At 37.9% G+C, this 15,652-nt stretch overlaps 1 protein-coding gene across 4 annotated transcripts in view; it reads left to right on the plus strand.

Moving 5' to 3' along the window:
* LRCH1 (leucine rich repeats and calponin homology domain containing 1) overlaps window positions 1-15,652 on the plus strand; it is a 198,208-nt gene that overhangs the window by 147,930 nt on the left and 34,626 nt on the right. For all 4 annotated transcript variants that reach the window (XM_081047090.1, XM_081047088.1, XM_081047087.1 and 1 more), the window contains exons 9-15: window positions 1,077-1,207; window positions 5,836-5,903; window positions 7,585-7,671; window positions 10,420-10,509; window positions 10,603-10,639; window positions 14,422-14,475; window positions 15,216-15,288. In XM_081047090.1, coding sequence (XP_080903216.1) covers window positions 1,077-1,207; window positions 5,836-5,903; window positions 7,585-7,671; window positions 10,420-10,509; window positions 10,603-10,639; window positions 14,422-14,475; window positions 15,216-15,288 — 540 coding nt within the window. The remainder of the gene's footprint in view (window positions 1-1,076; window positions 1,208-5,835; window positions 5,904-7,584; window positions 7,672-10,419; window positions 10,510-10,602; window positions 10,640-14,421; window positions 14,476-15,215; window positions 15,289-15,652) is intronic.

The following is a 15,652-nucleotide window of genomic DNA, read 5'->3' on the forward strand; positions in this document are numbered from 1 at the left end:
GTATAGAACTGGATTTATATGCCGATTATCTCTCTACCAATTACAATATGCTTTCATTAGTGATGAGAAGAAATCCATTTAAACTAACTCAAACTTTGGTGTTCACTTTCACTTCTTACATTTAGGTTTTTAAATTGAGCACTTAAGTTTAGCATTTATATTGATCTGAGATCATGATTGGAACTATATGTTGTCCCCCAAAAAACTGTATACTTTATGCAAAATTATAACTGACACTTTACTAGTTTAGATAAGTTTTAGTATATTATGCAGTATATAAGATAGTATTCTAGGCAAATTTTAAGAATAAAATAATTATACAATTTGTTAGCAGTGAGTTTTTTCCCCTCTATAGTAGAAGTGAGTATTCTGCTGGTCAGGAATTCTTAATAGTGGCCGTTGATCCTTCTTAGTCTTCAGATCAGAGAGCAGAGATCTGCTTAGTGTTCCTTTTTCCTCTCCCAAACCCTTAGGAATATGTTCTAGTTGGATGTGCTCTGAGAATGTTTTATCCCCTCTGTGACCCTTCTCAGAGTTACATCTTTGTAATGATTTTAGGTTCTTGTCTTACTTCCTTCCCACACTCTTCTTGAGATTGTTTGCTACTTAAGGACCATGAGTCAAGTTTGACTGTTTTTTAAAATCCCTTCAATGTTTAGTATAATACCTGCCATTTAGTAGTTGCTCAATAAATAGTTGTTGAATTTTGAATTTGAAATAGTTACTCATCACACATTACTCAGAGCACAAATTGCTTTCTTTTTATAATTATTTTCTCTGTTCCTTAAAAAAGTAAGAGGAAACTTCATTTCTTTCATAAGGAACTAAGACATATAGAAGCCTTGACTGTAAAATTCCATTTAGGGTTTTCTATTTCTTTTCCTTTTCTTCCTCTTCTTTTTTTTTTTAATCTTTTCCTTACATCCTTCAGAGAAGGGAAAACTTGGGTCATTCATATACCTCCTTAAGAGGTAAGAGAAAAGATTGAAATAATAGATGATACATTTGAGGGTAATCTGTGCTTTGTTCATTAGTTTGTAAAACCATGCTTTCTGTCTATCTCTGTATTTTCCTAGTAGGGGAATTTCATCAGGAATTTCAACCAGAGCCTTCCCTTGTGGGTGACAATGACAACTCAGGAGAAGAAAGAGACCAATTTACCCATGGAACAGATGTTCTGCATTCAGAATTTATAAACTGTATTAAGGCAAGTTGAGAATCAACTAATTTTTTTATTTATTATTTATGCTTCAAGGTTTGTTTAAGGTTACCAATCCATCAACCGAATCGTCAACTTCTTCAGGTCTTGATAACATCCTCTCAAAGCTCAGCATGTTTATTTTCTGACATTAGGAGCCAGTTCCTCCCATACATACCTCTCTATGTGTTAGCATATGTGTATGATTTTCTTTTGTATTCAGAAAATACTCAACTTTCCACTACCCAGTGCACCGTATCAGTCAGGAAACGTCAGAATTTCTATGACCATTCAGTAAAAGTGAAACTAGACAAGTTTCACATTCTCTTCAATGTATTCTAGATGAATGCTTCACTTGGGAGTAAGTATATCCATAGTATAAAGAGAAAAACGGAGACTTACAATCTGGAAGTGAATGTCTTTCTTCCCTTTTTGGAAAGGTCACTCCGAGGACACTTACTTCTGAACTGTTGTAGTTGCACTGAGGTGTTGAAAGGTTGGGTGAAGTCACTAACTGTCAAGTGAAGCTTCATCTTAGTACTGGCAAAAAAGAAGAGAGAAACTCTAGCCTTTTACTAATGCTGGTGTTTAAGGTTCCACTTAGGTGGCTTGGTGTGTTCCTGCCAGTCTTTATGATTCAGGTTGTGGCACCCAAGAATCATGAGGATAATCCTTTGGGTAAAATTCAGATTCATGGTGGTTTCTGAGGGATGATGGTCTCTGAGTTAATGTGTTAAAGCCAAGTGTGGGGTCTCTGATAGCTCATCCTTATTTCCTGAGAATTGTGTTATGATGTCTGGACTCTGTCTCAACTAACATCTCTGGGCCTCACGTCCAAGGGAACTGGGAAGAAAATAGCTGAATTTTACACTATAATTCCTTCATGTGCTCAAAAGGTCTTTATGCCCTCCAGGACAAAAATAAAGAACGCTTCCATAGGACTTAACGTTTGTAGAAATGAAGATTACAGAAGTTACTTACAAGCATTCCTCACAGACATTGTGATTTGGTTCCAGACCGTTCCAATAAAGCCAATATTGCAATAAAGTAGATCACATGAATTTTTGGGTTTTCTGGTGCATATAAAAGTATGTTTACATTATACTGTCATCTATTAAGTGTGCAATAGCATTATATGTAAAAAAAAATGTACCTGTCTTAATTTAAAAATACTTTATTGCTAAAAAATGCTAGCCATCATCTGAACCTTCAGGGAATCATACTCTTTTTGGTGGTGGAGGGTCTTACTTTTGATTTGTAAAAAATGCGGTGTCTGAGAAGCTCAATAAAGTGAAGAGCAGTAAAACAAGGTATGCCTATAGAAGGATAAAACACAGAGATCCTTAACTCTTTTTATCTAATCCATCATGAATCCATCAATTCTTGTTTCAAAATATCTCATACCCACTACCTTGTTTCTGCCCTCCACCTCCATTGACATTGCTTTAGTTGAGCTCACAATCATTTCTAATTTTCATGACTGCAGGAGTCCCTTATATCCTAACTACTCGCCCAACATCCTGCCCCCTGCACGCACATGCATGCATTTACACACACACACACACACATTCATTTTCTTTCTCTCTCTCTCTCTCTGTTCTGCCACCAACCATTCTCCTAAAGTACAAGTCTAATGACATTGCTCTGAGGCCAGTGGTTCTCACAAATTTGACCCCTGTCTATCAGCTCTGGGATGAGCCTATCACAAAACATGGAAAATTGGGCTTATGTCTTTATTTTATGAAGACTTCATCTTAGGTTGAGAACTAAAGATGGAAACCCTGAAGGAAAACAATCAAAGCAATTAGTAAAATAAAGCATATTGTTTAAGAAAAGTAAATTTCCCTAGATTCAGAGGTTTTAGGAAGCAAAGGTCTTCGTGGAAATGGCTGCTGTACAGAGTGAGCAGAGTCTACGTAACAGAGCAGATAAGGATGTTGAAATCTCCTCAGCAAATGTTTCCTAGGTCCCTGCTCCCACAAGAATCTTCTCTTGGAAAGTCGAGAGAAGAATGCTACTAAAATAAAACTTAAATCTACAATGAAATGTCATATGTTGAAAACCAGGCCGATTTTAGCCTTGAGTTAAAACCAGGCCCATTTTATCCTTGAGTCACTTCACTTTAAAAGCCTGTGAGTGTGTGTTTGACACCAAACCAGTGTGCTGACCACTCAGTCCTTGAGGGTGGAGAGTTCTGTGTTTTATATAATCTCGTTCCCTCTCTTCACTGAATTAGCATCTTGTGCTTTTATAACTACATTTGATCCTCATTATGCGTGGCAGTTCTGTTCTATACAGTTGCCTCAAACACCGAATTATCAAATTCAGAGCCATTGTTCCTGGAGTAAATATAGGGTTGGGTTCCCACAAACCTCTGGTCACAATATTTTTGTCAAATGGTCAGTACATAACCTTGTTTTACTGCGTTGTATGTATTTTATTGTATTTATGTGTGTTTCTATTTAAAGACACCTTATTTAATACGTACTGTTGGCTCTTTAACACTGACCTTGTGATGAGCACCACTGTAACTCAGGCCTAAGGGAAGCTTGTGTAACACGCGTGTTTCCTCCGTAAGGCACACCACAGCCTTCTTGCGCTTAGAAATACTAGGCCACACTTCAGCACTATGCTTGGGGCCATTTTAAACAGCAAAATCCCCGCCCAGAAAAGCACAAAAATGTGAAAATGTGGCACTAAATAGATGCTGAAGAGGACACTTGTTGATACAAGGAGAGCTGGAACAAGAAGGCAGAGTGTCGCCTTGTTCAGTCTCATGTGCATGTTGGGGACACAAATTTTCACTGTTCTACACATGTCTGAGAGTGACTCTGAAAGCACCACGAGTATTGATTTTGGGGTTACAAATCAATTTTAGTGAGTGGGCAAATTCATAAATAAGGAATCCACAAATCATGAGCATCAGCTATGTAACCATTTAACTTAGCAAAAGAAACCCAGTCAGCCCTATTGTGTACACTGAAAGAAAAACTGATGTTTCATACTACTGGCAATTTTTTATTATGAAACTTACAATTAGAATAGAATACCCATGGCTCCTATAGTTGAAACCCAACAAGAAGAGATAAGAACATGTTTTCTTGGTCATTTCTGGGAGAATATTTTCCCCTATGAATTTCTCTATCATTAGGATAGTGTGACACAGTAATTTAGATGTTGACTTTATTATGCACTAAAAGTATAATCAATATAGAAAAAGTCGGACTGTTTTTCAAGACAGAGACTGGCATCAGGCAGCAAACCACCTCCTTAGAAGAAGACCCATTCTCAGTGACACACATCTGGAGAATTGGCTGAGCCTGAATTAGTTAATAATTTGTCAGAAGCTTGAAGCAGAAAACAGTCCTTTTGGCTTTTGTGTTTTTCTTGCCAGGAAAATGTACCCCCATTCAGGGTGGCTTCCATTCTAGCTGTTGACTGAGTTTAAAGCAGCATTTCTGTGTGCCAGAGATGAAAGTGAAAAGAAACATGTGGAAGTTCCAATGATGAAACACACCTTTCCAATACTCCCAACAATGTCTCTTTGGGAAAATAATAGGGTGGGAGGAGGGCACGTTTCAGTGAAATCTGTATGTTGTACACATGAAAACTGTTAGCTGTCATTTGAGGCATTTTCTGTTAAGTATTTTACATGTACTTTTTCCCCCAATTTCTCTCTCTCTCTCTCTCTCTCTCTCTCTCTCTCTCTCTCTCTCTCTCTCTCTCTCTCTCACACACACACACACACACACACACAGCCCTCCTTTCACAAATGCTATCTCATGTGACTGACAAGCCAAGCAGAGGAATCTGTCAATATCAGGAGATGCTAAGAGAGCAATTAGGAATTAAGTTTTAAGTTTCTGACAGTAAGTTAACAGGTACCGTGGTCTTAGGCCAAGTTTGCTTTTGCTTTTGCTTTTGCTTTCTTTTTTTTTTTTTTTTCTTTCTTTCTTTCTTTCTTTCTTTCTTTCTTTCTTTCTTTCTTTCTTTCTTTCTTTCTCTCTCTCTCTCTCTCTCTCTCTCTCTCTCTTTCATTTTTAATTATGATAAAATACATGTAACATAAAACTTACCATCCTAGCCATTTTTAAGTGTAAAATTCAGTGGTACTAAGTACATTCACATTATTATGCAACCATCACTACCATTCATCTCCAGAACTCTTTTTATCTTGTAAAACTGAAACTCTGTACCCATTAAACAATAACTCCCCTTTCCTCCCCATTCTTCAGTCTCCTACAATAACTCCCCTTTCCTCCCCATTCTTCAGTCTCGGGCAACCACCATTCTACTTTCTATCTCTATGAATTTGGCCATTCCAGGTACCTGCCATAAGTCGAATTGTACAGTATTTGTCTTTTTGTGACTGACTTATTTCACTTAGCACAATGCCCTAAAGGTTCATGCACATTGTAGCACGTGTCAGGATTTCCTTCCTTTTTAAGGCTGAATGATATTCCATTGCATGTATACACCACATTTTGTTTATCCATTCATCCATTGATGGACACTTGGGTTGTTTCCATCGTTTGGCTCTTCTGAATAGTGCTGCCATGAACATGAGTGGGGCAGGGTTTGACTGTAGACTGTTGATAGCGAGTGGCTCTCAGAAGACCCACGTGTTCTGTCCACAGGATAGGGCAGAAGCCTGTGAAGAACTGTTACGGATAGAAGAGGACACACATTGGCAACCCGAGGGAATGTGAGTACCGAGGACCTGGTTATGAGTCACCATCCTGTAAAGCTCATGTTTCAAGCGGAATGGCAGCCCTGTCGTGAAAGAATTCTCGTTCACTTTTCTTTGGACAAACTGTTACTCTTACCCAACGATAATGATAAGAAGTTGCCAGTTTTCCTCTGTCTCCTGCTTATTGTCACAGTATTAGAGCAATACAGCGCAAGGTCATATCTCTACTTGGCCCTGAGTTATATCAGATTTAAGGTTGTAGGTAGAAATGTGATTCAGGAAATTAGATCAAATTTCTAAAGTGAAGATTTCAGCTTCGTTCCATTTGTGTGCAGAAGCTGACAATAGGACCTAAAGCAGTCCTGGTCCCCCTTCTTTATGCTGAGTCTTCAGGTTCAAGACCTGAGAAAATGATATACCTCTAATGTCCTGTTCTGAGTCTAATAATTATAATAGCTAACATTATTAAATTCCACATGCCAGTCACTGTCCTAAATACTTCAAGGTAGTAACTCATTTCACCTTTACAACAACCTATGAGGTGAGTTTTGTTTGTTATCCCCCATTTCACAGATGAAAAAACTCAAGCGCAGAGATATTATTTTGCCCCAAGGTCACAAACAGCCAGGATTGAACCCAAGGAATCTCACACAGGATATTTCTTCTGTTCTGCTGCCTATAAAGATTTACTTGGCAAGCTTTATGGGAGAGGGCATGAGTGATCTATCAGCTGATGATCCATTTCTAGGGGAACTGAGTTTGGATGATGTGACACAGAGTAGAATTTTGGTTCCCAGGATTTCATTTTCCATGATGTGGCATGTAGGCCTGGACCTTCCATCATACCTTATGGGGATTTTCCCCTTAGGGAGGATTTACCTTGTTGTTAAAAAATGTCTCCACGTACAGAAAGACAATTGGCTTATGTTCTGTAGTAGAAAGGAGTGGAAAGGATCAAAACTCTCTTGCCCTTTAAAAGCATTAAAAAGTTCCTTTTGAATCACTGTCTAGTATTACCAGCTTTCATTGTATTATTTCTGTGATGCCACGGAGGCCTAGCTTAATTACAGAATCATAGAATTATAGAGAAAGAGATTTTATAGGGAAAGAGTTTTTAAGACTATATAAATCCTTGGAAACCCCATTCTTAATCTTATCTCAGTGCTGCCTGTCAGTCAGGATCATGTGATTGAAAGGCCCAAGCCCCAGTTAGACCTACTTGGGACTGTCAGGCCTGGCATTTTTTTTAAGTGCTGCAGATGATTTTGATCTGGACCTTAGACTGAGAACTGCCATCCCACACTGAAATCCCATGTTGTATGAAAGTCATAAAACTGAGCCACACTGGTTGGCCTGGAGTTGAGAAGTCTGGAAGTAGTACCTGTGGGTCCTCTAGGGCTCAGGAAAGTACAGTGAGAACCACCCAGCTCCTACACTGGCTGGATTGTACAGATGAGCAGATGGAAGCTGATGGGCACTGAGACTTTGTATGAGTTGCTTCAGTAGAGCTGGGCTCCCACAACCCGGGAGCTCTTTTCCACTGCTTGCTGGCAACCTACCCGCAGCATACTCACAGGTCATTATAATGTTGAATGGTCAAAATCATTTTTATGTGTTAGATAGATTTTTGTGAGTTTCTAGGTAATATTCTTGTTCTGGGCTCATTTTCATTCTCATGCTTGGTTTCGTGCTGCAGAATGAGGTCATCCAAAGACCCGGACATAGATATAGCGATGATTGAGCAGCTGAGAGAAGCAGTGGATTTGCTGCAGGATCCAAACAGGTATGCGTGTCTTTCCTTGCCTAGGCCTCGTGTGTTAATAATGCGTGCCAATTCATCGCAGACATTCTCACTTTAAAAAAAATATGTGTATACACATTATGGGCTCTGTCTATCCACTAACAAAGGCATTTTAACTGCCTGTTTTGCCAAGGTCCATAAGTAAGTGTCAAACTTGTGGATGCTATTAAGAATAATACATAAACTACTAGTGGGAAAGTAAATTGGCGGAACCATTCCAGAAGGCATTCTAGTAGTATATAGTTGTGGTCTAAAAGTATATATAAACAATTTATTTACATGAATTCTAAAAAGGTATCCTAAGGGACAAAAGGATATGAGCAAAGGTTGTGAAAGGGGAGTTGTTTTTAAGAGCAAATATTTGGGGAAAAGGGAATATATTTTGGTCATTAATAAGGTAGAATATAATGTAGACAATAAAATGTTTTTTTAAGTTTCCAATGTATTTTAGAATGCTCATTATATAATGTTGACTTTAATAAGAATATAAAATGCATAAAATTTGATACTAATTATATAGGTGTAATTAGGTCCCAGTTGTGTAAGCTTAGGAAAAATTAAAACTGGAAGGAAATACATTATGGTGGAAATGTTTCTGTATTTCTAACTATTTTTTTAATACTTTTACATATGGTAGATCCTCAGTGGTAGATACTGTTGTAGTTCTTTGATGGTCACTTGAAGTGATTAGGCTGGAAGGGAACGATCCGCGTGTTTTAGGACGTGAGTCCCTGGTATCTGCGTCTGAGGGACAACAGGTTTGAAGAGGAGGATGTTGGGGTCCATTTAGAATGTGCTGGATAATATCTAAGGTGGCAATGTGGTGGTATCTATTCAGCTGCGAGATGTTTAGTTCTGGGACGTAGCAATTTACCATGAAATAAGCCCTACCCCCAAAATAAGCCCCAGTTAAGATCGTCAGCCAGACGGACACATTTAGTACGTTATGACGATGTTCCAGAATAAGATGACTTGACTGTATTTGAATAAATGTAGATTGTTGTACATGAAAAAATAAGACATCCCTGAAAATACACCTTAATGCATCTTTTGGAGCAAAAAATAATATAAGACCCAGTCTTATTTTTGGGAAAACATGGTAGATTTGAAAATCAGTTTTGCAAGATACTGAAGTGATAAGCTGTGTAAGAGGATGAGGTTCTCAAGGGCAAGCAGGTCGATGGAAAGGGAATGTGAGTCCAGGACAGAGCCTTGAAGACGTGATGTGACAGAGAAAAGGCCACAACTAGGCTCAAACTTCATATTGTTTTAATACTTCTACCTTTTATATCTTGTATAACTTTTCCAATAAATTTTTATTACAAGTTCTAGATTGATTAACATATGAGCCCAAAAGCAAAAAAGAGCAGCCTACGTAGTAGCAGTGGCTTGGTTTTCTATGGGACTGGAACCCAGAAGTGAGATCAGAGCGACCTGGAGGGAGTGTTCTGGGTCTGAATGTCGTCATCCTTCATGAGAAGTGGGATGACTTGAGGATTTCGACATTCCTCCTTTCCAACTTGGAAGTGTCTGAGACAATGAGGTGCCAAGGAAGTTGAGTGGGAATGGTGGGTACGCGTGGAAGAAAACAGCCCCGAGGAAACTTCTAAGTGATAGTTGATTTGTATCTTTATGGAGTAATATTTTAAAATTATATTATGTTGTAAGACATTATGTGGATTTTACTTCCACCCTAAAATAATCCACTACTTTGGCTGCTTTAGATCTTTGGTGTTCATTCTGAAATAATTATTGTAAGACAACCCTAACTTTATAATGCTTCAGTGAGCCAGCATAATACTAATAGAGTCCTGTGTTTGTTTCTGATAAAAAGAAGATATTTCAAGAGGTCAATTATTTCTAGCTGCTTGGGACTGAATATTAGTAATAAAAACTTTACATACACATTGGGTTTGTCCTTTATCTCATACGTCATAGATCCAGACTTTTTTGTTGTTTTAGTTAAGCCGATGATTATTGGCTTACATTTTAGAGGCTTACCTTTCATACAACCTAACGTCAAACAATGGAGTTGCTGTCCTATTTTGCCTTTGTCTTGGTTTCTTCCCTTCAGGTTTTCTGATTGTTGGTTTAATGAACTTTAAATAGGCATGTATAATATGAACTCATTCCGACCTTTTAAGATAGCTTTGTAACTTTTATTTTACTTAATGGAAATTCCTGATTTTATAGATCTAAAAAAGCAAAGCAAAACTTCAACTCTTAAAATTGAAGAAATTTAGAAACTAAGACCATTTCAAAAATAAAAATGCATATCAAATTTTTTACGAATTCTTATTTTTTTGAGTGAGGGTATTTGTGTATATTAGAGATATTCTCCTATTAAAACAAAGTACCCTTGGTACATGCCCCATAATATAATACCTGTAGCAATTTTACTTGCTTCTGTAAATTAATCAAATTCTAGAATAAAATGTATTGAATGCTACCTATGAAAATTATGACTTTATCAGAAATTACTGTCGTATTGCAAATAAGTTGGATTTCGATATCAATAGGAGATAAAAAAATTATATTAAAATTAAATTTGGCACATAATGGAAAACACCATGTAGTTTGAAATTTCTCCTGTAAAGCTTTCATTACTTAATCCTAATGGTAAAAATAATTTTTTATACATTAAATTTTGAAACTGAATAACCAAAAGCAGCAGGATTTATTAAAATTTAAATAAATTTGCTAACATCATTTTTCCCCCTTACTCTTTAGATTAAGCACAGATATTACAGAGAGAAGTGTTGTAAACTTTTATCCTAAGGAATCAGCAGAAGCCTTAGAATTACAAGATTCTACACTAAAGTATGTTGACCTTTTTAAAACTGAATATATTTTCTCGTTTTACACTGAAATATGTAAATTCCGTATTATATCTTTTTTTCCTTATTCCTACAGTGGTCAAATACAGCTGGAGACATCTCCGGTATATGAGGTAAGACCGCTCTTAGATTAAGCAGAGTTCCACGCAGTATTCTGCCACAGCATAGTGGCTGCCATATTCTATAAAGATGTATCATGGGCCAGAGCATTCCTTAGTGAGGCCAATATTCAATTTCGTTCCAGATCTATTTTTCAATTTTTTCACACTTTTACCCTCTTTAGTTTTCCTGCTTATCTATTATACTTCACCTCCTATTAAAAATGAGAGTTGGCTATTTCCATTAAATTCTCTGCATTTTTTCATGTCAGATAATCTTGCTGAACCAGGTAGTGGCAACTAAGTTCCATAGGGCACCTGGCTCTGTGTCAGAAACTGGAGGCAGGACCATTCAATGCAGATTTTAGAGCCACAAAAGAAGCCTGTGAACTGGCCAGATGCACATAAACTAGAAAAGACGTCAAAGACAACAACAAATGATTTGGGAAATGCCTAGGAGTATTAAAAGAATACAGTAAAGTGAAACTGGGGACAGTATTTGCAGACAGAATAAGAGTAGTTACATTGGGTGAAATTTGGTGGCTCTCTAAAGAAGTTTTGACATAAAACTAAAGATGAACCTGGAAGGTACCAAAGAAACAGTGGTAAAAAGATAGGTTTGAGCTGATGACTTGGGAGTGAAACATAGGTTACAACCTGTTTCATCATTTCTCAGTGAATGGGTTCAGGGTGGCTAATTTTGGTACAAACTGATCGATGTCCCCTGAGATGTCTGAACATGTACTGTAGTAAAGCAATTTCACACTCTTAACTGGCTAAGTCTCTGTGTTAAGTAAGGGAGAAAGGACTGTACTCAAAAAAAGCCATGTTCCCAGAGTGCATGGTTTCATTGTTAAGCATAGTGATTTGGAATTACATTGTTTCAGTTCCATCTCAGACTTGCTAACTATGGGCAACCTCTCTAAACTTCACCTTCATTTTCTCTAAATTGGGATTGGTCCTGCAATCCAAGGCATCTAGACGTTAGCTGTTACTGTCATTCTGCTACCCTATTACTGTTATTGGTGTGGTCCTTAGACAGAATCGCTGCAGCCCCTCCTCTCTGGGTGGGGGCATCATGAAATTATCCAATTGTGGAACATCAGAAAGTCTTATTTGAAGCTGCCTTGGGCCCTTCACCAAACTCCTTTCAAGACATGTTACCTGTGCTTCTGTGCAGGCCCACTTTTTAAAAATATCTTATTTGGAAATAATTCTAACTTATCTAAGTATAGAGAAGACATTACAAGATTCTACAAAATGTTACCAAAAATTACAACCTTTTATCCAGATTTATCTGGGATTAACATTTTACCACATTTGCTGTATCATTTGTTGCTTGTCCCTGTCTGTCTCTTTCTCCACACCTATAGTTCTTTTTCTGAAAATTTGAGGTTAAGTTTCATACATCATCGTAGTCCTTTATCCCTAAACACTTCAATGTACGTTTTCTAAGAATAGGAATTGTTATCTTACATAACCACATTTCAGGTATTAGCTTTATAAATTTACATTGATAAAATCTTTTCATCTAATCTCCTGTCCGACTTCCAAATATTCAGGTTGACCTAATGTCCTTCATAGCATTTCCCCCGCCCTGCAGTGTAGGATACAGTCTAGAAGCAGGTAATTGTAGGTACTTAGAGTTTGCTTTACTCTGGAACATTTCCATAACCTTTCTTTGCTTTTTATGACTTTGGAATTTTGAAGAATATATCCCTCCTCTCTTTTTTTTTTTTTTTTAATGGAATACCCCTTATTTTGTCGAACAAAAGTCCCTCCTGTTTCTTCATGATTGGGTTGGGGTTCTACATTTTCGGGGGATACTGCACAGGTGAACTTGTATCCTTTTCCGTGTGTCACAGTTGGAGCACTCTGTGTCTATCTGGGCCTCATCGGTGGTGATGTTAATTGGATCACCCAATGGAGGTGATTTCTCCACTGTATGATTACTGTTCTGTTTTTTCCTTGCGACCAGTAAGCAGCCAGTGAAGAGATACGTGAGACCCAGTTTTGACTCTAGTAACACAGATGCCCACCTGTGTACATGATCCTAGGAGTACCAGGAAGCACAAAATCTCTAGATAAAAGATATCTCCACTCCATCTCTGATTTACAATGTTTGCGTTAATGTAAGTTTTGTTTTTTTTTCCTTTGTGGATGAGTAAGGCGTCACTAGGTAAAAGAAATTTTCACTCCTTGTCTTCCTTCTCTAGAGCATTCTCTGTTCATGATAGACATATCTCCATGATTTTAAAAGGGGAAGGGAGAATAGCTGGCTCTGGTGGAAAAAGGAAGTCATGAGGAGGAAAAGAAAAGAAAGTGGTGGATGAGCAAGGCCAGTGCTAATGATTATGCAGAACTGAAATGTGATCTTCATTCACGATGTGGCTATTTTTATATTCTCTCTTCCATCTCATTCGTGAAGAAATCGATATCTTCAGCATAGTTTTACGTGAATGAATTGGCCAGTGTTTGTTGAGTACTTTCACTGGGTTCAGTCTGGTTTCGTTGTTTAGAATTCTACGTGAAGTATCTCAAGTTGCCTTCATTTGTGAGGCATCTTACAAATTGTGGAGGGAAGAAGAATTAGATACTGAAAAAAATTAGAGAAGAATGTGAAATGGTTCACAATGCTGAGTGGTTTAGGTGCTCTGGGAGATGGGGGAAGACATAGAGTGTTTAAGGAGAGGGAAGGAAACCTAGATTTGGGGAGCAGTTGGATTGGAATCGGTCCCAGGAGGCTGTGCCGGGCCAGCAGCATGGCTGTGGTAGAATCAGGACTGTGAGAACCAGGCAGAGACTCTGAGAAGTGGGTGGTGCCCAGGTAGATAGGTGAGGCCAAGATTGTGAAGCGGTTTGTAATGGGTAGCACATCACACTATCTCACCATAAACACACTTTAGATGATTGTCCAAATCAAGTTTGGGTAGCATTGGCATCCGTTCAGTAAGAATTGCAAATTACATTTTCATTTACATAAATACTGTTGAATGGAGGAGGAGGTTGGAGGGGAGAACAACAGGAAAAATGAGAGGAAGGAATTGCCTATGGAGAGAATCAAACCTGCAGTGAGTTGTTAACAGTTCTAACAAAGCCATTTAGTTGGGTGGGGAAATTAATGGCATTTTATCCTAAAAATATGTTTTTCTCCTGTGTTTTGTCAAAGTTGGGAATTTTTTTAAATAGCACTCCTCGACAATAGGAATAGGAAAAGACATCTTCAATTTATACTAATTTGGCATAGCGTATGTGAAGATATTTATATTAGCCATCACCAATTCTTTTTAAGGTGGATCAGTGAGGTTCTTGATTATCATGTAAAGAAAGCAAATCTGGGTAAAACAAGCATCGGTTGCCAAAGCCAACTGATATTGAATTGACAGCATAAGATTTTCCCAGGTAATTTGGGGTCCAGGCATGTGTACTTATCAAAAGTTCCCAATGAGATTCTGCGTATCTGGGAACTACTGTCTTGAACTATTTCTCAAAACCTGTAGTTAAATAAAATGGGGGTGGGGGTGGGAGCCCACAGGTGGCTAACATTCAAAGAGGAGGTTTGGACTGACCGCTTTGCTCTAGGAAATCCCTTTGCTTAGTTTATGTGGTACTTTAGAGGTATTTTTCTGTGAATACAGAAGTATTTTAGTACTTAGCTACTTAATGCCCTAATTAATCAGTTCAGTGTATTACTGTTATGCATCTATGTGCCATGGATGGAAGTAAGAAAGACACAGTTCTTGTCTCAGTAATTTTATCGTCTAATGGAACATGCCGTGCATTTTTTCTTCTTTAAGGTGCAAAATGATCTGACATTACAGAGTAACGGGAGCGAGTATTCTCCAAATGAGGTAAGTTTCCTGAAGATTAATGAAAGCTGAGGTATTCTGTGAGGCCTGACTTGGAATATCTTTTACAGTAATGTATAGCCTAAGACTGTCATGATTAACGAGTTAATTGTATTGCAGATTCTCTGCAGGAATCTCTTTCATTAGCTATTAGAGCCTAATCTGATCCTATCCATAATTAAAAATTAATTTTAGAAGACAGATTTTGAAAACCAAATATGGGAACGTCTTTCTAGAAAACAAAGTGAAAAGAGTTCAAATAGGCAATGTTTAGAATGTCTTCTTACACATAAGTGATTCCGTGTGTGATTTCCCTATAGATGAAACATCTGTTCACAGTTATCGGTTTCTTCATCTCATTGTGTTGCAAAATTCTTCATCAGATGTGCCCTTCGTGAGGTGGATGTGAACGTGTGCTTGTGTGTGTATACACATACATGTGCATGCACATATCTATTCTGTAATGGACAAGGATTGCCAGTCTCACATGTTTGTAAAACTTTTTTATAATGAGCAAATAAAAAAATTAAATGGATCTCCCCCAAAACAACATTTCATTGATCACGCTACTTAAAGCATTTGCAATGTGAAGATGCATTGTTTTTTATTAATATTTAGTCAGGACTTCATCACACGGCAGCAAATGCAGAAAGTCGTGGTTTTATTAAAATCCTTGAGCATAGAGAAGCATGCATAGTTCTGCTTCAGCTTTTTTGAAAATTTCTTTCTTTGAAACATCACAGATTAGAGAGAACGTCCCTGCCATCTCTCCTACCACCAACAGTACAGCTCCATTTGGCCTGAAGCCCCGATCAGGTAATTTAAAACCTTAACATTCTTAAACTTGTAAACAGCTCAGTGGTTTGTCTTTAGCCTTTTAAATGTACTCGTATATACTCCTGTCAACTCGAATCAGAGCAAAGAGAAAAAAGTAATGGGGCATGTACGTGTGAAAGAAATATTCTATTGAGTTTTTTAACCCAGGGAAGTAAAAAATAGCTAGTCCTTTGTCCCAGTGGTTCCTGGTACCCTGATAAGTTAGAGAGAGTCACCTCTAGGAGGGTGGCTCTGTCCTGAGACACCCCTCATGTGCTTTCTGAGCCTTGGTAGGGTCTGTGTATAACGGAGAGCATTGCAAGGTTCGCGTGACTGGGTAGGAGTTTTAAGAGCCTTTCTGCTT

The sequence above is a fragment of the Rhinolophus hipposideros genome (assembly GCF_964194185.1).
Source record: "Rhinolophus hipposideros genome assembly, chromosome: 4".
NCBI lineage: Eukaryota > Metazoa > Chordata > Mammalia > Chiroptera > Rhinolophidae > Rhinolophus > Rhinolophus hipposideros.